General features: G+C 32.6%; 1 protein-coding gene across 1 annotated transcript in view; it reads left to right on the forward strand.

The window, feature by feature from the left end:
• The window catches only part of Prp5 (pre-mRNA processing factor 5), a 121,857-nt gene that overhangs the window by 4,039 nt on the left and 92,941 nt on the right, over positions 1-24,877 (forward strand). Inside the window, exon 2 of the mRNA XM_081759222.1 lies at positions 6,808-6,888. Within this exon, the coding sequence (XP_081615348.1) occupies positions 6,808-6,888 (81 nt within the window). The remainder of the gene's footprint in view (positions 1-6,807; positions 6,889-24,877) is intronic.

The following is a 24,877-nucleotide window of genomic DNA, read 5'->3' on the forward strand; positions in this document are numbered from 1 at the left end:
AATGTTAATTGGCGAAATGACTTTTTTCTTTCTGCAACAGAGAGAGAAGAGGAATAACATTTTATCGATGAAATATAAAAATTAATATCGCACACAAGATTTAATAAACAAGTTGAAATATTCCTTCAATTATTGATCTTAAGCAAGTTATTTGGATATAAAAGAAACAAAATCTTTGAGTTTTACATCCCACGGTTATGCCGGTTAGGCTAAGGGAGACGGTGATTGTGAGAAATGAATGAAATGGTGGAATGAAGAAAGTGGGAGGAAACGGGAGAACCCCGATAAAACCCACGAGCACGGTGTTTGTCCACCATAAAGTCCATACGGCGCGAGCTGCGATCGAACCAGGGACCCCAAGCACCGAAGGTGAATGCTCTACCACTGAGTCACTGCGTCCCCTTTGGATATAAAAGAGTTACTAGGAAATACGCATTATTGGAATTTGGTAACGAAGATGAAAGTACCTGACTAGTTTGATAGCACCTATTTCAGGTAACGCAATCGTTAAAGCACTGAAAATTTACTTTTGTTCATGATGGGCAGAAGAATGGAATTCCTGGCTAGGTAAAGAGTTTCTTCTGGGGGCATAGGCCCTTCCTCTGCGTTGCCATGTATCTAACTTAGTCAGGGCAAAATATTTCACTTTATAATTTAACAGTTCTGTTTCAGCTAAATTCCAGTATTTTTTATTAATCATTTGGTTAATAAGGAAGTTACTAGGAGTAATCTGAAACTTATGGTGTATTTTATGGGCATAATATTTCTTATTACATAGATGGTAGCAGTGGTATATAGTACAGAACAGCACTACGTACAATCTAATTAAGTTATATAAATTCAGAATAAACATTCTAATTCTTCGTCTTGTAGCTGTGATGTCATGCCTTGTCTTTTCAGCAGCCGAGCAGGGATATCTACGGCATAGGTAAAAAGGTTTGAGTATGGTAATGATATAAAATAATTAAAGTAATACATATATAGATATAGATAGCTTCATTAATATTAAAGGAAGGATTATAGATATAATATGGTAAAGAAATATATTACGTGGGGAATATACACCTTTTTGCTAGACTGGTGTGATTCCTATGCTGTTCCTGAAACTGTGCATGTACAAAATCTTTAAAAGAAGAACGTTAATGGAACATATGTAGTATTATAGTTGTAATTGTGTGTTTTTATCTAGCTTTGCCAACACATTTAAAGCTTCCAAGCCTCTGAATATACAGATGGTTATTTACATAACTACATGATACAGTACTTTGTCTTCAGCTCGTAAGTCCTATTTCTTAATGTATGCATACTCAATTGTCTTTACTATATATCAATTTAAACTCCTTACAGATAGCTAAGTGCTTACTATATATCAATTTAAACTCCTTACAGATAGCTAAGTGCTGTTATCCCTCATACAAAAAGTAACTACTTTCTGGTTCTACAAATAATAATCTCTACAAGCTTGACAGATAAGGAACAAATCTACTATATCTCCTACATTGGTGAATTAACCCTACAATGCATAGTGGGACAAATATGGGTCATAGTGGTAAATAATCTGTGCTTTCCTGCATAACGGTATGTAGTTGCTAATGCATGTTGAACCAGATTGGGAACGTTCGAAGCTAGTTGTAATTCCACAGTTTCCGCATAGATGGCCTATTAAGCGTACCGGTACTTCAATTACTCGTTTTCGTTTTCTCTTGCAAAGCTATTTTTTCACAGAAAAAAAGAAGGCACATTGTAGGGTTAACAACATGGATAATTTTTAAATACTTGCTACGCGAATCTACTTACTTCTACTCTACACCATCTAATCTACGGTTTCTAATGTACACTCATGTCCAAAATTATTGTCGCATGTCTATAAATATGTTGTTGTAGGAATATAATTTGTTAACGAATTCGCCCGGTATTTCGTACAATGTTAGTATGTGTATAATCGGCAAAGACATGTATGTGGCAAATTTCATGTCAAAAGATCAGTAAATAAGAACAATAAAACGAAAATAAAACTTTCCTTTCCATTTAGCAACATTTTGTTTTACTCATTCTAACTTTCGTATTTATAATTCTTTTCCTATGAAATTTATCACAAATACACATTTCCCCATTATACAAATAGTATTAGTATTAAAAGTACTCTGCAAAATCATTATCAAATTATATTCTTACAAGGAGACAGTTATAGATATGCGACAATCATTTTGGACATGAGTGTACATATGTACTTACCTAAAGGAGATGGATGATTAATGAAGGGAATGTATATATCTGTGGAATGAAAATATAGGAAAAGACGAAAGCACCCACTTTTATATGGTGTAATCTACCACAGACTCACTTGGCCTGAGATCGAGCCAGTGACCCCTCGCGCCAAAAGTGATGCCCCGATGCCGAGAAATAACTGGTTGTAGGAGAATGTAACATAATGTCAGATTATGAGGAGTAACGTTTATCATTATTAGGAAACTAAAGAATATCCAAATTAAAACTACCAAAGCGAACCAATTCCCAAGAACTCAAGTCTGTTAATTAATTTTAAAATATATAACTTAGGTGACTGTGATTGTAAAAGAACAAATTGGTTACTTTCAGCAATATGTGTATGTATAAAACAACATCAGATTAAATATATCATCATCTGAACCAAATAAAAGTCCTACATCACTATGAACAGTACAAAACCTATTGTTCTTTCAGTCTCCTTTACTTATTAAATTTTTATCATTTAAGCTTATTTCTTTGGATAATATCATAGGTAGTATCTTACTGCAAGAATCAGATGTAAAATATTGGTGGCACTGTGTGTAGTAGAATCAGGTGAAGCGCTTTTTTTTTTTTTTTTTTTTTGTCTGTATTGTAGACCGATTTTATTCCTAAACAGTAGGACAATTTTGAGTAAAGTCATGTTGTTTTAAAATCATAATATTATATTTTTTGACAAGCATATATAAATACTAGTAAATAACATATAGGGTAGGCACAAAGTCGTTTTCCGCGAAATAAGTATTCTTCCTATCAGGATTGGCTGATTTAAACCTGCTGTTTTTTTTTTTTTTTTTTTTTTTTTTCAGAAAAAGAAAAACCAACTGGTTTAAACCAAAAAACTAAAAGTGTTCGTTAAATCTTGAACACATTTGAACACATGCCTAGGTTATCGTGTTTCACTCCCGTATATTGTTCGTATTATATTCAGACCTAAATTCCCCATTCATTACTCAAAGAGATTATACTACAAAAGCAACTTTTGCTTTTTAATAAGTTTATGAATGTTTCTTTTGTGATTTTTTATAGTTTGTTATTATTGTTATGCAATTGCAATCAAAGAAAAATTCTAAATATTGTTTCGTTTTAATAATGTTTATTGTTTACTATTGATAAAATACATCGAAATGCCGTACTTTGGGGAAGGGGGGGTAATACAAACCTCACGAGAGACATTTATTGAAATCAGAAGTATCTTTGGTATCTATTTATGTATAAATGGGTCAGAGCCAAAGTGGACTCAAATATTCGTATCTTTATTCACTTTTCTTACTGATACGCAAATCAAGTTGTATTTCTTTAACTTGGACTAATAAAAGTTGTAGTGAACAAACTTGGACTAAATTAGTTCTTCTGTACTCTGCAGTATTTTGAAATTCTCCATATGTAATTCTGTGTAATGGTTTCACTTGTACAACTGTTTATCTTTTTGTCCTTTAGAAATGACTTGACAATTATATTAACAAGTATGTAAATATCAGTACAGCGTATTGGAGAAAGCGACTTTGTGCTCACCTTGTATAGAAAATAAATTGAAAACGAAAAAGTGACTGATTTCAACCCCAAACGGCAGGTATAGATCGTAAGTTCCAGAGAAAACACAGACTATATTTAATAAAAATCTGGGCTTTTTTTTTTTTTTACCAGATTTATCGTGGAACTTATTTTCTAAGATGGGAGAAAGGAGAAAATTAACTACTATTTATTATTTTTCGATTTCATTCACAACCAAATAGGATGATTGGAAAATTATACTGAAAAGTTGTTTTGTGAATAATACGATACTACGCATCTTCCAAATTGGAATGATTTTATCGTATTTATTTATTTCTATTTTATTCTTTATCAGTTACGAACCAAAACAGTGTTTGGAAAGTTCTAAACATAATACGCAACTTTCAGTTAAGATAAAGTTTACGAGAATTATTACCGAACGGACACGCAGGATAAATAGCATATCCTAAGGGAGGAACCTGAACGGGGCTTTCATAATTTACGCGGAACATTTAGTATCTCACGAGTTTGAGAAATGAAACTCGGTATATAAACCCCTCATTAAAAGTAAGAGGATACTTGTCCCAGCGAAGGGAGGAGGGGTATTTTGAATAATTTATTTCTTCACATTCAAACGACGTTGCATATTATTTGTGATCGTATCCCGAAGAAACGGTTGAACAATTTGAAATGAATTTTGGAACATTGTTAGTACATATCTCGACCTAAGTTTTGAACATGTTACTTTGGTATATCGTAATGGAGGGAAAAGGAGTAGCAGAGGGAGTCCAAATTTAATTTATGCCACAAGTAGTACAGTATCTCACGAGCCCGCCAAGTTAGGAAGACGAAACTCGGCATATAAACTCATTACCTGTTTTTGTTGCAAGGAGGGGGGGGGATTGGCTAATACACCATTGAAGTGATGTTTAGATGTACAATCTCGTTGAGTGACAAAGATTAGGCTATTCCTAATAGTTGAGTATCGATGAAAGCTACTGCTCTTGTTTAATTTGACTTCTTGAGAAAAAAAAAAAAAAAAAGACCTTGCAAAGTTGATAGTCTTAACACTATTTAAGCTTTACTTTGTTGTGTTTGTAACAAAAACTTTAAACAACTTTCCCAATAACATTAATAATGAATACAAAATCTGTAAATAGTATAAAGTTGACGTGTATTTGTCTTCTCAGTGACAATCAATCTCTGGCGAACAGTAGTACATTGATGATAATTTAGAAGACAAATCCATACATAAAATCTATTGTATTAATCTGTCATTTTAAAGAAAACCTTTGTACTGAAACTTATTCATTCCGTTTAGTTTTGAAGACGAAGAACAAAGGAAATACGACCACCAAACAGTTTTAATGTAGTAGTTATTAAATTCACGTGATGAATGTGCACCTTGTGGTTGTCATAAGAAAGCTTCAAAATTGTATCTGAAGTGAAAAGGACTCAGTGCAAAGTTTTTATTGGAAATTACAATACAATATATTTCCATTATTTAACATTGTCAGTGACTATACACTACTTTTTTGCAGGCCTGTATCCAGCCCAAAAATGCAGAGAGGCCCTGATGGGGGGGAGCGGTCCAACCATATTATAGTTCATTTGAAAGCCTGTCGTGAAAAATTTAGCCCCCCCCTCCCCTCCCCGTGGATACGGGCTTGCTTTTCTGACATTTCACAATTTACGCACTTCAGAAGTTAATATTCCTTAACATTAGGATATGAAATGCTTTACTCTTTTGTATCAGCTTTCACTGTGGATCAGTATTTACATATTTAATCAACGTTTTTAAAAAAAATGTGGATTGAATTTTACTTACTTTTCCTTTACAAAAGTTTTCTATTTAAGCATGAGTTTCTACGGAGGTTGGAAGTATCTATTAGCATGTTTTATTTTGGTACCGTATCGAAGAGATACATTGATGACTAGCTGAAATACACGTTCTTCGCTTGGGGAGAATGGGTTTTTCGCAAGTATTTGGATAAGCATTCCCTCCTCCCTTCCCATAGGATAAGCATTTTAATCAAGGTGCAATAGTAAAGTCTCGTTAAGATACTACATTTTTGACTTAGAATTTGATCCCCTAAACCTTTAGGATACGACCTTCAATTAAAGAGACATGATAAAAATCTTAGTTTGAGTAATGTTCCAAAATTTATTTTAAATGTGTCAGTCATTTTCCCTTAATGTGATCACAAACAACAGACAACGTCCATTTCAATGTGAAGAAAGTAGTTCTAGAAAATTCCCACTTGCCCACCTTAAAACGGACGTTTTCAAAAACGCTGAGACAAGTGTTCCCTTATTTTTAATAAAGAGTTCATATATCAAGATTCATCTTCCTAACTTGACGTGCTCGTAAAATACTGTATTTTTGGCATACATTTCGAAGCCCGTGTAACGAGCTTAGCTTGTAGATACTCTGTTTCGAAATTCATTTCAAACTGTTCAACCGTTTTCCTATGTGACCACAAACAATAGGCAACATTGATTTTAATATGAAGAAAGAAATTATAAATATGTCTCTTTCTTTCTTCCCTTCATTTTTAATGAGGAGTTTACATGCCGAGTTTGATCTTCCCAACTTGACGGACTCGTGAGATACTGTACTTTTTTTCATAAATTTTTATCCCGTTTAACTTTCTTAGGATACGCCGTTTAATCGAAATAATATGATGAAAGATTAGCTCGAGATAAGTATTAACTGTATTCCAAAATTAAAATTGTTCAATTATTTCCTCGGGATACGATCACAAACAACAGACAATACCGATTTCGATGTAAAAAAGGAAATAATTGAAAATGTCTCGTTTCTCAACCCTAAGCACCAGTAGTCACATATGTAACCTTTGGTGAGTGTTGACCTATTAATTCTGATGTGTCAGCAAGGAACAAGACAACTATGAATATAATATGCCATAGTGTACCGGTTTTTAGTCTAGAAATATTGGAGCCCAAATTCTATAGTATCTATAAACAAAATATTCTTTGTATATATTGATTGCACAAGTTTGTATTAATATTTCACTTTTGCAGGTACCACAGTAGAAGAAGGTCCCATTCAAGATCTCCTACTCCAGAGAAGAAGAAAAGTCGAAGATCTCGAAGTCGAGAAAGGTATGGGTCAAAATATGTATATATATTTCTTACTCATCAAAAATGTTTCCAACTTTTTAGTATATTAAATCACCGGTATTTTGGATTCATCCATCCTTCGTCAGTGGGTGAGATTTAGAATGAGACTCAGTAACTTTCTTCGTTACTGCATCATCTGAATAGGCGAAGTTTCTAATCACTTAAGAAAATAAACGTTTCAAGAAAATTAAAGAAAAAGAAAAGAACGGTATAAATCACATTAGTTCCACAAGAAATTACATTGGCTTTTCCTGCGATAGTTGAAAACTCCATGTGGACATCATTGGATTTTGCCAGGAAATCAAATGGTTTCTTAACAATCTTGACTAAGAATAAATAACACACTTAATTTAAGCAAAATTTACAATATAAATAAAGTAATCTTTTGTTACCTTGTATTTGAATGAGTCTTGACTTGAACAATATATTTTAACCATTCCTTTTCTGTGGCCATCTTCAAGTCTAATGGAATAGTTCCCTTTTTCAAAAAGTTGTAGGGTGTCTCGAGAAAAATGCCAAGTGCCCCATCTTATTATTTATTATTATTCTCAGATCTAAAGCGTTTTTCACAGTCCTTTGCACCTTTCAAAAACAAACCGCGTAACTTGATGTTGTATCACTGCGCGCACGACTATTTGCTGATTGGTGAAGACGAAATTGTTTCGTCTGATTCCCGCAATATTTCTGCTGCAGCACGTGCATGTATTTGTGCTACTGCGATGTGCATTACTCGTCTCACTCTCACACCATTGCCGTGATATAGGGCAAAATACCCAAAACTATATAATCCCCCTCCTTTAAGAGCAAGTGAACATTGTTATTTTTCTCCAAAATGTAATTATAGATGAAATTACAACGAGTTATGTCAAATTATCAACTGAACGATAAAGAGATGGCGCTGGTATGTAACAGCAAGCATATTTATCTTATGGGAGATTATTTCTTTTTCATCTATTACTTAAATCATTATGCATATCCATGAAAAACAAATGGTAATTTTCCCCCGTAAGTTCAATTTATTGATGTGTTTTCTTACATTGTATAGCATGCGAATGTACAAATACTAACTTCAGACTACAACGTAAGTAAATAAATATTCTATGAGAACACGAAAATTATCTATTATAGGTCTTAATTTTCTTCAAGTGAATTGAACAACGTTGATACCGTTTGATAAAGTATTTGCTTTTCTTCTGCACTTACGGGTTTGCCTTGTTTATGTTTAACAGAATAACTCGGAGCAGCAGGTAACCTGCTGGCTTCCTTAGGCGACATCTTTAAATTGCGGCGCGCACTTCGTGTGTTTTGTCATTTGTTGTAACAGTTTTCTCTTACAAATTCGATTTCGGTTCAAGATTTCGATCCCATATAGATACATACTTTGAGTCGAAACTTAAATGTTCTTGCTGTGCCTTAACAATACACTAATTATCATAATACATTGCATTTGTTGTGTACTATTTGCTCATGGAAGAATAAACTGTTATTAGTCTCGCTTTCAATGTTGCTAACTCATAGTTATTTTTCAGTTTTTCACAAAGAATGGTTGTCAAACAGTTGTGTCATTTCATGAAAATGGGCTAAGAAAATGAAAAAGAGAAATCAAGCGAACTCGCTGTTCTTATTGAAGATAATAAGTTCTTTATAGTATTTCAGATCTTTGCTTGGCCTTTCATTAGAGATGGGGAAATAGTCAATTAAAAAAAAGAGAGAGTGAGAGGGATAGAGAGAAGTTAAAGAGGATAAAACATGTTTTAGTGATTCATTACGAAGTAATATGAGGCTATTTTTTTCAATTATAATTTGTATATCGCCTTTTTAAAATGCGATCAGAATAAATGACCATATAAAAGATGCAAAAACCGAATATTCGGTGCCAGAAATGAAATAATGTACAAAGGAATCTTAAACATTTAAGAATTTTTATAATATTGGATAGGAATGTTCATAACTTTTGAGTCTTATTTTTTTCTGACTGCAATGAAATTAAGAGGAGGTGCTATGTGCATGTTAAATAATGTGTCTTTATTCCTATGTAGAATCTAAAAAGTTTCTTGAAATTTGTTATATAAGATGTCGATAGTCTTCATACTCTCATGACTGATATTAGTTTTTCATGGCGTAACTTTTCTGTTAGATATCAAATGAAAGGATAAGTCATGAGGATTCAAAATATATTTTATATATATTTTATTACATATAACAAAGGAAATAAAATAATAAATTCTCTATTCAATAAATAAGTAAACTCAGTAGTTTTCAAGTTCTTGCAGAATGAACAATTGCTTGTTCCAAACACTCGCTCGCCTATAATGAAAACGTACAAGGAGCTCAATTTTAAAATGAAATTAAATGAAATTTTTCGAGTTTTACGTCCCACGATTATGCAGGCTAGGCTAAAGGAGACTGTGATGATGAAAACATGAATGAAATGGTGGAATGAAGAAAGTGGAGGAAACTGAAGTACCCAGAGGAAACCCACGCACACGATATTTGTCTACCACAAGGTTCATTTGGCGCGAACTGGGATCGAATCTGGAACCCCATGTGCCAGAGGTGAACGCTTTACCACTGAGCCACCGCGGCCCCCCAAGAGCTCAATTTTGAATAGAAGTCGTGAGTACAACTGCACATGTTTCTAGATCTGATAATTAACTCCTTTGTGGCTATATGACCCGCGTACTCGTCGTCGGGCGGGAGACCCGCGTTCGATTTCCGGAGGAAATTCATGTAGTTCGGATCACTCGTTCGGCTGTAGGTCCAAATCTTATAGAACCTTATTGTTGAAGGGGACGATAAACTTTAATCCATCCATCCAACCATAGATCTGCTAGTAGGAACACTAAGTCATCATGTAATAGTGGCTCTGAATCCTAACATTTTAGGTAGATTCTCAGCTAGAGGAAACGTTAGGAGTGGGGATAGTAAGTTTGAGTTGTAATTTACACTGGTAGAAGAAATTCAACGTTCTGCCCTTCTTCCTCCTGATGCGTTTACATAGTAGTTCAAAGATTCAGGAGAGCAGTGCGTACGCCACTGCAAACGGGAAAAAATGGTTCCTGATTCTCTTATCACAAGCCCATGCCATTTTATTTTTAATCTCATTGTTTTCCCCCATGCAGTTTGTTTATTCATTTCTTAGCACAAAATTGCATATAACATTTTTTGTTTAATTAGTTGGCAACATTTCTGCACTGCAGTCTGCATTGTTTACAAGAGGTGCAAAGCTTCGTGAAAATCAGATTAGTCATCCCAACTTATAGCTAAGTGCGAGTAAATATTCATTAATTTCATCCTAATATACGCAGTGCATACCAAAATTACATACCGTTTTCCCATAACTCCCGCAGTTTTATATCTTCCAGGTGAGCTCCCTTGTGGCTAAGTAGTTAACGTATGCGCCTTTGGCGTTTTGTCCCTTTGGGAGCTTATGTGGTTCGGATCCCACGTTAAGCTGTAGGTCAGTGTCTCATATAGCTACACTGCTGAAGAGAGGTACTAAACTGAAAATCAAATCGAATCAAATTAAAGTATCTTCGAGATATATATTTCTGTCACTATTCGACACAGTTTCTGTCCACTTCTACACACCATAGCAATATTTGCATCATACTATCAAAAGCGTCTAAGTAATCACTTGGGAGCATATGCTTTAGATACTGGAAGATGATGTTTCTAAGCTCAAAACATCTGCTTCGCAATGAATTCTTCAGTTTTGAAAATAGACAAAAGTCACAAGAAAATAGTTCGAGGGAGGAAAATGAATGAAGGACCATTTCAATGTTCTTATCGTGTAAAAAGCCTTCTCTTTATCCGAAAGCCTGCTTCATCCAGATGTCGAAGAAAACATAGACGGACCTTAGACAACTTCAAGTGATCTGTCAGAAATCTTTTTATGATACAGTAAGAGAATCCTATAAAGTTAGATATTTTACCCCTTCTGCCCTATGACAAGAGACTCAACAAGAGCAATGTTTTTGGCGGTGGTTACACAAATTGGGGTTCCGAACCTTAGCATATCTTCAGGTTACCCCCACCCCTGTAAATTTACACATCCACTTCGTAGTGTGCGGTCATTCCTACCATTCTTAAGATACGTTGTATTTTTAGCCTTACAATAATCACATTTACTGCTATCTTTACTTTGCTTGTACCAGTTTGAAACGTCACAATTAAAAATTCAGGCATATCAAATTGTCTTGAGTTAAATTGAGTAGTTACATCAAACTCAAAGAACGTACTTATTACAGCTTTCTGAATACATTGATACATATTAAACGAATATACAATTTTTTTTGGCTCTTTCAATATGTTCACTTTTAATTCACTCTCATAATTAGACTCATATTCTACTATTGACATTCTTATTTCCATGCTGTTGATTGTTATTTTTCCATATCTGTTACGAGTGTCTTGTCCCTGTCCACTTATATAAATAAAACATCCTCAGTAGTATTAGCATTTGTAAATTTAATTCTCAATCCTCCTTTCCACATAATCTCTTTATAATCACTTAAAAATCCTGGTATCAATCTTAGCGGAAATAGAACACTAAATTTCTTTCTTAAATAAAGTTTATTATCTGTTTCAAAACGAGCCTGTTTTAACTATGATGCATCAGGTTTAGATACATTTAAAGTTCTAATTACAGTTTATGTTATTCCTGGTAACTCAATCTTATGCATGACAACTACATGCTTTCTAATTTATATTTGCGAGAAGAAGAATGGAAAGAAATTACCTACAAGTTTATTGTATCGTTTGTGCCAAATGTTCCTCTAGCTTGAGCACCTACAATTTCAAATTTCGTAATCAAACTCAATATCTTTATTAGGTTGATTCATATTACAAAATGTTTGTCTGTTTGTCGTACAACTTTGCAGCTGGTAACTTCTAATACCATTCATTTATTATTGAGAAAATCTTGTTTGTAAAAGTACTGTTGTTGTTGCTCCACCAAAATTAATCAAATTATCATCTTCAATTATCATCTTATTTTTATATCTATTTCATTAATTTTATATCTTGTTATAGGAAAATTAACAATAAGAAGGTTTATATACAATTCTATGTTTAAACTTTGCATCTGTCGTAAATAATTCTATTACTTCTAGTTCTATTTCCTTGTGTTTATGTTCATCACTTTTAACGAACATTCCGTCAGCTACATTATAACGAGTATTAGTTCTGTCAAAAGGATGTACTATGGAAGCTTATCACTTGTAATTATTTTTTTCTAACATTTTTCCGTGCTCAAAACCAAGAACAGTTCCTATATTTCAAATTGTTACATCTTTATTGTGTTTTTATTTCTACTCGATATTTCAGTTGATTTTGTGATGCATTTATAGATTGAGATTTTAAGTAATCATTAACTTCTTAAACTTTGGTGTCCTTGTGGAACAACAGTTTCTTTAAATTCATATTTAAATTGATTTCTTACCGATCTAATGTTTGAGGTTAAATATGTACTATAAAAACCTACCAATGCTATACTTAAATCATAAATTCTATTACCTAAGTCATAGTGAAATCTCTTCCTTAATATAGAAGTATCACTAAATCCTTTAAATGCCCTGTTCATTTATTATTTAACAAATGAGTGAGTTTAATTTACCTTAAGATATTCCAAGAGACAAAGTAATATAATTAATAAAAGATATCATATGAAAATTAGAATACAATTTTAAAAAAGAAAAAAAGCTACGGTTTGTTGCATATGTTAACTATATCTTAAGCCCTTTACTAATATTATTATCTGGAAGAACTGGTTTTATTAATCTCTGTCATTATTTATTCAATTGTAACAATGTTACTAGCTACAGGAAGCGCAGTAATAACAGGTTTATCATCTAAATTAAACATTAGCAAGTTGAAAGTATGAATGTAAAACGATTCTGAATTGCATTAAAAGTGTTGTCACTAAAATTAAAGAAACACTCAAAACATTTTCCCTGTAATAAATGAGTAAGCTTAAGAAAACTGTTTGGCATGTAGAGTAAGTGATTAAAGAAAATTAAGTTAAAAAGAAAAATGGAGAACTATTATCTGATGATATACGTTGTCTTATTATAGGTCCCCCAAGATGTGGTAAGAATTTTTTCTTATTTAGTATTTTACTTCAGCCAGTTTGGTTAGCTAATTTTTACTTTTATGTAACACATTACTAAATAAGTTCGTAGGATGACTAATAAAATAACAAGTGTTAGGCAAAATTCAACTTTATTCATCATCATTCGACTTTAAAAGTGATACTTTCATTCCAACACTTCTCTAACACGTCGATGCCCTTCTGTAGAACGATTTATCTTTGACCTCAAAATAGGCTTCAGTTTCGGCAATCACTTCTTTATTGGAACCAAATTTCTTTCCTTGGAGCAATTTTTAGGTCTGCAAACATAGAGTACTCGCTTGGAACCAGAGCCGGAGAGTACGGTGGATGGGGAAGTAATTCAAAGTGCAATTCGTGCAATCTTGCCATTATTGCGATCGACTCAAGACAGTGCGTCGTCTTCGTAAAAGATCACTTTTTTCTTCATTTCGGGCCTTTTTTCGCAATTTCTTTCTTCAAACGCGCCAATAACGCCACTTATTTGCTATTGATGGTTCTTGCTTTCTCAAGGTAATCGATGAATAAAATTCCGTGCACATCCCAAAATACAGAAATGCAGAGGTCAAAACCTTACCAGCTGACATTTGTGTTTTTGGTCACTCGAGGCGGCTTTCATGGTTGCTGTCCACTCAGTTGATTGCCGATTTGACTCTGGAGCGTACTGATGGATCCATGTTTGATTCATTGTCGCATACCATAGTAAAAATCCTTTTTATTGTGCTGGAACAGCTCCAAATTGCGCACTGAATCGGCGTGTTGTTGGTTTTGTTGACTGTGAGCAATCGCGGTACCCACTTCGAACAAAGTTTTCTCATGGACATGTGATGTTATGGTGTCATCTGTCTCACGCAACTTTACAATTACGATTGGCCAAAACTATTTTGTGGGCTTTTTTGTCTTCTAAAACAACTGCCGAATATGGGAGTCCAGAGCGTTCAGCATCATCGGTGTCTGTACGGTCGCATTTAGATTCATCAAATCACTTTTGTTCTGTTTTGTCTCCAGGGAGCAGAGTCCGAATAACACTTGTAAAGCCATTGCTTTGCTTCAACCGTATTTTTCCCCATTAAAAAGCAGTGCTTTATTAAAACATAAAATTCAGATTTTTCCATAGTTTTAATAATAACAAAAGTAGCTTCAATGAAACCACTCTAACTTGTAAACTATACGGTAGATTGTTATGAAATGTCGCCGTATCATTTGACGGTTAGTACTTCCTAAACATCGATTTTTGAATAGAGTCAACATTTATATGTTATCCTACTAACTTATTGAGTGATGTGCTGTATTTCAAAAGCATAAATCATTCTAAATAACAACTACAACGCGATTTAAAGAAGTAGAATTAAAATTTAAAGATGAAATAGCAGCCTTTTAACCCAGCATTGGAATGATTCTATTATTCCAATTGATAAATGTAAAGATTATTGTATAGCTGTTGTTTCATGATTTTATCTTAGAGAACCAGATCTAGATATTAATTTACAAATGGAAGGCATATTTATTTGGTTGGTTTTTATCTTGTATAAACATACTCAAAAGTACCAAAACAGTTAGTAATAGATAATGTTAATTTCTTATGAGTATTTCGTCGAGATTATATTAATCTTAAACATGTGTATAATGAGTCAGAAGGAGGAGATATGTATTATGATAAATGTAAGGAGGTATTGTTGTACTTGTTGGAAAGTTGATTATAGTTTTAAAGTAAATTGTTATGACGAGAAAAATAATGGAAATTATAGTAATAAGATTAAAGATATTATAAACATCTAATATACAAACGTCAAACGCACAAACGTAATACGTTCAATTAATGTTTAACTTACAAACATCAATGTTTCAAGATTTTCTTTATAATAAATGGATAAGAAGGAATTTAAGAGGAAGTTAAGTTGAAAGAGTTTGTTATTATTATTATTTTTTTTTTTAAAAAAAAAAGAGTAGGAATATATGACAAGTATAAAAAGCAAGAACAACCTGTAACAGATACTATTAATTCTGTAGAAAGCGCGTTTAAAGAAGTAGCAAAAAAATTAAAAATCTAATAAAGCTTGTTTCAGCTATAAATAATATTGCCTCAAGAAATCCTAATTTATTAATAACATAAACTTCAAAGTATAAAGTGGTAAGGTGTGATTAGTTCTATAGAGGAAGGTAATTCGCCAGTGAGAATACAAATAAAACACAAAGAGAAACCAGATCAAAGTAGAAGGAATAGATGAGATTGCTAAAAAAACACGTTTTGGTAAGTTTACTTCAAAATATTATGCAATGAGAGATGATAAGGTTTCCGGAATACATGCATATAATAACAACGCAAAAATAATACACGTGATAGGAGATACGAAAGTTTACGTAAGTTGTGATGATTTGTTCATTAATAATCAACATTATACAGGAACAGAAGGTTTATGGGAATTGTTAACAAAAATAAATCCAACAAACTATGATGATGATCTAAAAACTTATACAAAAGTAATAATTAAATTTAATTACTGTATTTCAAAACAAAAATAATCCAAATGCAAGAAAACCAAAATCTAGTAGAAGTAAAAAATATAGTGAAATCAAACCTATTTGGAATAAGTTTATAAAACCAAATCTTACACCAACAGCGCCAAGAAAGAAAACTCTAAAATCTGGACAGGAAGTAAAGAAATATAACACATTATCAAAAGAATACATATGGATGGATGATGTGAGAAGATAATTGATCGAATGATTGTTATAACATTTTAGATGGGGAAGAAAAGCTAGAAATAACATTTTTTACAATGAAACAGTGAGTATAATGGATATGATCAGCTCTATACTCTCAATTTATTCCTAATGATCCAAATAATGTATATGTTATTTAATTAAGATATCACTAACATTCCACCAAGATTTTGGAATAACAAAATATGGAAAGGAATTAGTATAAGATTTAAATAATGAAACTTTGTTTGAGATGCATATTCGAGAATTTAGATTCTGCGGTCAACTTTGGTCCGCTGTCTTGTTGTAAAAGAGTATGGGAATATACACCTTATTACGGAAAAATCCTCAGAGCCTAATCTACCGCCTCTAATTGGGTACTTTTAGAGGAAGCTCGGGTAATCACCGAAAACGATGCAAACATTGGTTGGGATTGGGCAATCCGAAGACGAGCTCCTGAGTAGCATAAAAATGATCAGTCTAAAAGGACCATTACAGAGACTGGACAGGTGTGGTCGTGAGGAGTCTAACCAACTCCAACGGTCCATTAAGATACAATCAAGCTTGTAAGGAAACTTAAAAGGATTTACTGCCATGTGCAAAGCTACGAGAACAATTAGAGAGAGGGTATAAAGGTATAATTCTATTAAACGAAGCTTGTAAAGAACATGATATATATTACAGAGATAATAAAGGTAAGCTACTAGACATATTGCAGACAGAATTAGACAATAAAGCATGAGAAAGAATTTTTGCTAAAAATGTCATTAATTACTGAAAAATTACTAGCTTCAGGGACTGAATCAGTGATGAAACCCGTAGTAAATTTAGGCATGGGTTTAAAATCAGAATGGGATTTATATAAGTTTTCTCCATAATAAATATTTTCCATTCCTCATAACGAGTTAATTATTTTAAAAATTAACCATCTCTTAACAAAGAAACAACGATAAAGCCAATAAAATAAAAGATGATGAAGGAATTAATCTGACTTTAAATACAACACAAATGAAAAAGAATGAAATTTTTTCTGAAAGAGCATATTGGTGGTTTTATATTTTTGATACCGGCTGTTCTTACAGCAGTAGTTCCAGGCGGGAGCTCATGTGGTTCGGATTCCACGTTAATCAATAGGTCCTGTCTCATGTAGCGTTGCTGCTGAAAGGAACGTTAAACTCAAAACTCGACTCTACAGCAGTAGATCTTGATTCTTTATCATGAGGAGCAGCAGGTGTTGGAAAAGCTGTAGATGAAGCAAAAAGGATAAACAAGAAGCAGAACAAAAAAGACACAATTTAGCAGTGGAAGAAAGCCTGGTGAGGAGTTAGAGGTAGAAAGTCAAAAAACTAAAACCATTGACCAACTTTAACATAGAGAGGTTGGTAAAAGAATTAAAGATAAAACATTTTAGAGGTGTGTTTATAAGTAATGGATTGCCTAAAAAGCAAAAATAAAGAGGTGTTGTAAATTTAGATGATTCTGAAAAAAATAGAACACATTGGATATGTTATTGAAAAAGTAAATGTGTTAAGTACGTATGTGGTTCTAATGGAGGTGTTCCGCGAAAACTATTAATACAGTATCTTGGAATTAAAAAAAAAATGTAATGATAATCGTATATAAGACTTTAATTCTGTTATTTGTGGCCATCTATGTGTTAAGTTTGAAAATTATCGAGTGAAAGTCGTTCTTTTAGTGATGTTATGTATATAATAAAAAATAAATTAAAATATGTGTTTAATGCTTTTATGTGGATAATTACCATAGAAGTTTTCGTAAGCATGGAGAATGCACATAGTGAGATTTAAAAATATTAATAAAATTGTAGTTGATTCAAATTGAAGGTTCTCTTATAAGTTGTATTGCAAGCTTGTTCGGGATATGGATTTAAAAGATAAAGCTATCTAAATAGATTGAAGAGTATAGAGATGTATATTATGAACCGAAAATAACGTTACAAGATTTGTGAAGCAAAATGATATTTGACATTACCACTCTGACTATATATATTAATTTCGTCTTGCTATAGGTAAAAATAAAGAATTTTTATGTACAATTCTATTTAAACTTTGCATCTTTCGTAAATGATACTATTACTCTTGTTTCCTTATGTGTATATTCATCACTTTTAACGAACATTGCATTAGCTAAATTACAGTGACTATTAATTATGTCAAGAGAATGAAGTTTTAGAAGATTATCACCTGTATGTAGTGTATTCTTTTCTAGCACTTTTGCGTATTCAAAACCAAGAATTATTCGTATATTTCAAATTACATCTGTAGTGTCTATTTTTATTCTATTCGCTTTTTCAATTGATTTTCTGTGTTTCTAGATTGAGATTTTAAGTAATCATTAAGTTCTTAAACTGGGTTGTCCTTCTGAAACAACATTTCTGTACCATCATATTTGAATTGATTTTTTCGCAATCTAATGTTTGAGGTTAAATATGCACTATAAAAACCTTCAAATCTCATCCTTAAAACATAATTTCTATTATCTAAATCAGAGTGAAACCTCTTTGTTAATGTAGGAATATTACCAGTTAATTCAAATTCTGTGTTCATTTAGTATATTATAATAAGTGAGTGAGTTTAATTTAGTAAAAGTTATTCCAGGAGACAATTTAATAAAATTAATAGAAGACATCATACAAAAATTAAAGTAAATTTAAAAATAGAAAAACTGATATTTGTTAAATATGTTTATTATAGTTTAATCACTTTATCAACATTATTATCTGCGACAACTGATTTTATTAATACATGTATCCCTGTCACTGTATATTCAATTATAACAACATCTATATCTATAATGCGCAGTAATAACAAGTTTATAATCTAAATTTAACATTAGCAAGAAGAAAGTATGCATATAAAACGACTGTTAATTGCATTAACTCATTTGAAGGACAATTAGAAAAGTTATAACACTAAACGGAGATATGTATTGTCACTAAAATTAAAGAAACACTCAAAATATTTTGCCTGTAATAAATGAGTAAGCTTAAGAAAATTGTTAATTGGAATGTAGAAGAAATGATTAAAGAAAAGTCAGTTAAAAAAGAGCAATGGAGAATTATTATCTGATTATATGCGTTGTCTTCTTACAGGTTCACCTGGTGGTGGTAAGACTTTTTTAATTTTTAATGCAGCCGTTATTTATTTATTTTATTTTATTTTTTTACTTTTACATAACACATTACTCAAGAAATTCGTAGAATGACTAATAAAACAAGTTTTAAACAAATTCGTTTTTATTCATCAACACATTTTCCTTCAAGAATTATCCATTCATTCCAACGCTTCTGTAACATCTCTTTCGATGCCTTTCTGTAGAACGATTTATCTTTGACCTCAAAATAGGCTTCAGTTTCAACAATCACTTCTTTATTGGAGCCAGATCCAGAGAGTACGGTGGGTGGGGGAAGCAATCCAAAGTGCAATTTGTGCAATTTTGCCATTATTACGAACGACTTATGATACAGTACATTGTCTTGCTAAAAGAGCACCTTTTTCTTCATTTCGTTTTTCTTTTCTTTTCATTTTTTCTTCAAACGCACCAATAACGCCACATAATATTCGTTATTGATGGTTCTTTCTTTTTCAAGTTAACCGATGAATAAAATACCGTGCGCATCCCAAAATACAGAGGCCGATACCTTACGAGCTGACATTTGTATTTTTGGACACGAGGCGGTTTTCGCCGTTGCTGTCCACTCAGCTGATTGCCGATTTTACTCTGGAGTTTAATGATGGATCCATTGTCACATACCGCAGAAAAATTCTTTCTATTGTGCCGAAACGGTCCCAAATAACGCTCTGAATCGTCGACGCATTGTTGGCTTTTGTATACTGTGAACAAACACGGTACGAACTTCGAACAGAGCTTTCTCATGGACAAATGTTCATGCTCTCTGTGAATACACTGCCTTGTGATATTTAAGGTGTCAGCTATCTCACGCAACTTCAATTTACGATCGACCAAAACTATTTTGTGGACTATTTGCTTATATATTGCCTTATAAGAGACATTTTGGAAGGTTAATTTCTGGGAGGAGAAGCATGGGAAGAAGGTGTTAGCTCCTGGATGATATGAAGATCGAAATTCTCATGCCTTAACATAAACAATGTGAGAATAGAAATGAATGGAGCAGGTTTGTTTGATTTAAATCAAAGTTATTTAAATTGCACGTCTTTCTTTTAATGAATGATTTAAATCAAGTCTCTTTTTCTTTAAACTAAAATAAAATGCAGTACTTTTGACCATTTTGAAACTCTAGTCGAATTTAAATCTAAAATTCGTATCTTCATCCGTACTGTGTAGCGGTAGTAACGCCAGTTAATAGGATAATCAGAAGAAGGAATGTTCTAAATAGATTACTTTGTTTATGGGTAGTGATGAAAGTTAGTTTATGATTCAAATAACATACATACTGAACTATTCAAATCAGATTACCATATTTATTGGAATGGCATATTACTACTCATTACATAATGTGACGAATTATAATTACTAATCATGTTTGCGTACTTATAGGTAGATAGTGTCAGACGATACCATATAATGAATCTAAAATTAACATTTAACCAACCTCGCCATTGCTATTCTGTTTATTAGTTCGTAGCTCTTATATTTTAAGGTTATATCAGGTAGGATGCAAGTTTAAACCTTTTTTTTTAAAAAAAAATTAAAATTCCTGGACCAAGAATTTTGACAGTGTAGAATTCATTGTCAATGACAATGAATAATTTAGAATTCAGTATTCACAATTTTCAGTTCAGAATTGCACATACCAGTTTGATAATATGGCACTAGCAGAGAAGAGACAACAGGCAAAATTACTCTGGCTACAAAATCCGAATGAAATAACTACACAAAATTTCGCAGATATCAGGCGAGGAACTTCCAAAACTTTTAGAACAAAGAAACGCGATTTTCTGAAAGCTAAAATTAAGGAACTTGAAGATAATAGTAAAAATAAAAACATACGGGACATGTATAAGGGAATCAACGAATTTAAGAAAGGCTATCAACCTCGTGCTTATATATTAAAGAAATCTGACGGTACAGTCTCACTGACACGGATAGCATCTTAAATAGATGGAAAGATTTCTTTGACGATTTGCTTAACACGCAACCAAAAACTAGTGTGCATGGAGAAAAGGAGATACACACCGCAGAACCGTATATTCCAGAACCCAACCGAATAGAAGTAGAAACCGCTATAAAGAAATTAAAGAAGCACAAATCTCCGGGTGTAGATGAGATTCCGGCTGAGTTAATCTTAGCTGGAGGCGAAAAATTGTGGAACAAGATACACAAACTCATTCTCCTTATCTGGAACAAGGAAGAATTGCCACAAGAGTGGAAAGAATCAATCATTGTTCCAATCCACAAGAAAGGCGACAAAACTGACTGTAATAATTATCGAGGCATTTCTCTTCTGTCAACATCCTATAAAATCCTTTCAAATATTCTATTAGCAAGACTGACCCCATACGGAGATGAAATTATTGGAGATTATCAGTGCGGATTTAGACGAAATCGATCAACTATCGACCAAATATTTACCATTCGCCAAATACTTGAAAAAAAGTGGGAATACAATACCCCGGTACATCAACTATTTATTGATTTTAGAAAGGCTTACGACTCGGTTAGGAGAGAAACATTATACAACGTTCTTGCAGAACTTGGAATGCCGAGAAAGCTAATTAGATTAATTCACCAGGTAATGGCATATGCTGATGATGTAAATTTAATAGGAGATGATAGGAAAACAATAGAAAGAAATGCAGAGGTCTTATTAAACGCTTGCAGGGACATGGGTTTAGAAGTAAATGCAGAAAAAACTAAATACATGGAAGTGAGTCGGGACCGGAATACAGCAAATTATGGATGCGTTAAAATATTAAATAATACTTTTGATAAAGTGGATACTTTCAAATATCTAGGATCAATATTAACACAGGAAAATCATATTCACGGAGAAATTAAATGTCGACTAAAAGCAGGAAATTCGTGTTACTATTCGGTTCAAAATCTCTTGTCGTCGCGAATTCTGTCGAGGAATTTGAAACTTAAAATATACAAAACGGTAATCATGCCTGTTATTCTGTATGGCTGCGAAACATGGTCGCTTACTCTGAGGGAAGAATATAGACTAAAAGTATTTGAGAACAAGATCCTGAGACGAATATTCGGACCCAAGAGAAGCGGGAATGGGAAATGGCGGAAACTTCATAACGAAGAACTACATAATTTATATGATTTACCCAACATTGTGAGAGTCGTCAAGTCTAGGAAGCTTAGGTGGGCAGGTCATGTAGCTAGAATGGTAGAAAGTAGAAACGCTTTCAAAGTCTTGACTGGAAGACCAATCGGAAAACGACCATTAGGAAGACCTAGGCGCAGATGGGAGAGCAATATTAAGATGGATCTCGCAGAGATTGGAATACAGAGTAGAAACTGGATGCAGTTAACTAAGGATAGAAGTCAGTGGAGAGCTTTTATGAACGCGGCATTGAACCTCCGGGTTCCATAGGCCATAGAGTTAGTTAGTTAGTTTGATAATATATACCACAGGCTTGTTTTTACCATAATTACAAAATTATTAATAAGAATATAGAAAAATATATTTATAAGAAATTGCATTTTTGATTAGAAACTAAAAGCTCTTCGTTTATGGCAGTGTCTACGCCCTGTGCTAAACTTCTTTCTACTAACTATTAAACCATCTTCATATTTATGTATGTATAACATATCTCTCTCTCTCTCACACACACACACATACGTATTATATCATGTTGAGATACAAGTTTTAAGCGAAATTTCTGATATGTAACAAAATAAAATTAAATGTTTACCTATAATTACATCTAGTGATCATTCCTCTTCTATAGGTAAATGTAAGTGCGTACAAGAGATATGAACATATGATATATATAACAACACTGATTAACATTATATAAAAATATATTGATATTCATTATGATATAATAAAAATATGAGTGTAAAAAATTATTCATTTTATAAATAAAAATTTGAAAAAGGTTATATACTCATTGTGCAGTGCACTGTAAATTATTCTACACGAGCATATTTGAATTCTTTACTGATTAAGTTGCTTAAAAAGAAAAACCAACTATTTTAAAACTAACTATGTCTAATTGTAAAACTAAAAAGAAAGCTAGTACTATAATGAAATATCGAAAATCATGAAACAGTATATGATGGTATTTGCTGTAAATCAGATACCAAATTCTTCTCAAATAATTCCGGTAAGTATATTTTCCTTCATTTTTAATAACCAATCCCGTGTGTAAATCACCATTTTTATTTTTTCCTAAATTTATATTTTCAAGTACTAATAGATAAAACTTTAAAGTACACTGAAAATTTGATAACGCGCAGGCACGTAGCCAATGGGAGGAGGTCCGTACTTCCTTCAAAACCAGAAATGATACATAGACCTACATACAGAAAGCTGGTGCGAAAGTCTTCTTTCAGAGTTCTTGCGCACCCCCTTGCAACGCCACTGTTTACGAACTATTTATTAAACTAGTCGGAATTTCAAACTTGTTGGCACTTACTGGAAATTGCAATGAAAAGCCGTCTCAAATCACTAAATATCTTTTTCTTCATTAAATGATTCATTCATATGTTTCTACAGAAACTGTGCAGTCTGATGACGTTTAAAGCTTATGAAATTTCAAACAACTTTTTTTGAGCACTTTTTTCATATTTCCATTCTAGTTGAATGAAGCAATGAAAAGAATATGTCCCCTAATACAAATCCCAATTTTTCACTTTATTCTGAAGTTATACAAAAATGATTACTCGAAGAAAAGTGATAATAACTTGTTACATTGCCTATAATATTAGAAGTATAATAAAAAAAGAATGATCCTTCTACGTTAATTAGTTTAGAAGTTATGTGGCATAAACTAAGTTCTTGTGAGAAATCCAAGTTGACAAACTATTTATTCAAAATGGCAGAAAACCCGCAACTGGATTTTTTGGGGGGATTTTCTGGAGGTTAATGAGGAAGAGATCACGAACAAATTCCAGAAGGTCCCATCTTTTTATTCTAAATGTCTAGGTTTCGCCTATTTTTTATGTAATTTGACTGGACTATAAGCCTGTATGACAAAATTTTATCCCGGAAATGCTTAATTTATCTTGCAGAATGAGTAAAATTAGCAAAACAAGTTCTCAGAATATTAAGTGTATGTGGTAAAATTTATTATAATAAATGAGAAAGTAAAAATGTGCGGGACTGATCTAAGGTATTCGACTTTTGGGAGACGGGCTGAATAGCATAATGGTAGGGCACAATAAACCGGAGACCCGATGGCGATTCTTGGCTCATTCCCACCCACACCTTTTCAGTTCTTAAATATCCATTGAATTTTCTTGTATAGAGGATATTATATGAGGAGAGTAGGTTCATTCTTCCCATTTTCTCATTAAATTTATTATCATCACTGTTGAAAAAATCACTATTTATTCAAAGAAACTATTTTTGTTGATTTTTTTTTACTTTAATCGATTTTTTAAAATTTAAATCATTTGTACTTGATTTCTTAAAAAAAAAAACAGAATAAAATCTATGAAAAACCACCTATGCTGTTGGATGAAATACTTACTTCAGCAGTTTATCGAAATAAGTCATTTTTTCAATCCCTTAGGTTTGATCGTATTCATTCAAAATCCGTCATATCATAATCGTAGTGTTAGACACTAAAATACTTTGGATATGCATTGCCTCATATGTATCACTTCGTTTATTAAAGGCTAAATAATTAATATTTTTCTGACCAGAGTATGTACGTCTGTATTAAAAATTAAAATATTTCGCTACAGTTTACATAACGTAACATATGTATGTTCATATTAACATCTGAGGAGGATAACGTTACGTTATGGAAACTGTTACGGAATATTTTAATTTTAAATAAAGAAGTACATACTCTAGTCAGAAAAATAATAATTCCAGAGTCAACATGGAGGAAGTTACATAAAGGCTAAACTATTTATTACCACAATATCTAAAATTCTGAAGTGAAAATTATGAGTACTGAAAATAAAACGGATTGAAGTTTTCTCCCCGAGCCTCCTATACAATACGACATGATTAAATTAAGTACATTGTCA

This window comes from Thermobia domestica, chromosome 5, assembly GCF_964235325.1.
Source record: "Thermobia domestica chromosome 5, izTheDome1.hap1.1, whole genome shotgun sequence".
Lineage (NCBI taxonomy): Eukaryota > Metazoa > Arthropoda > Insecta > Zygentoma > Lepismatidae > Thermobia > Thermobia domestica.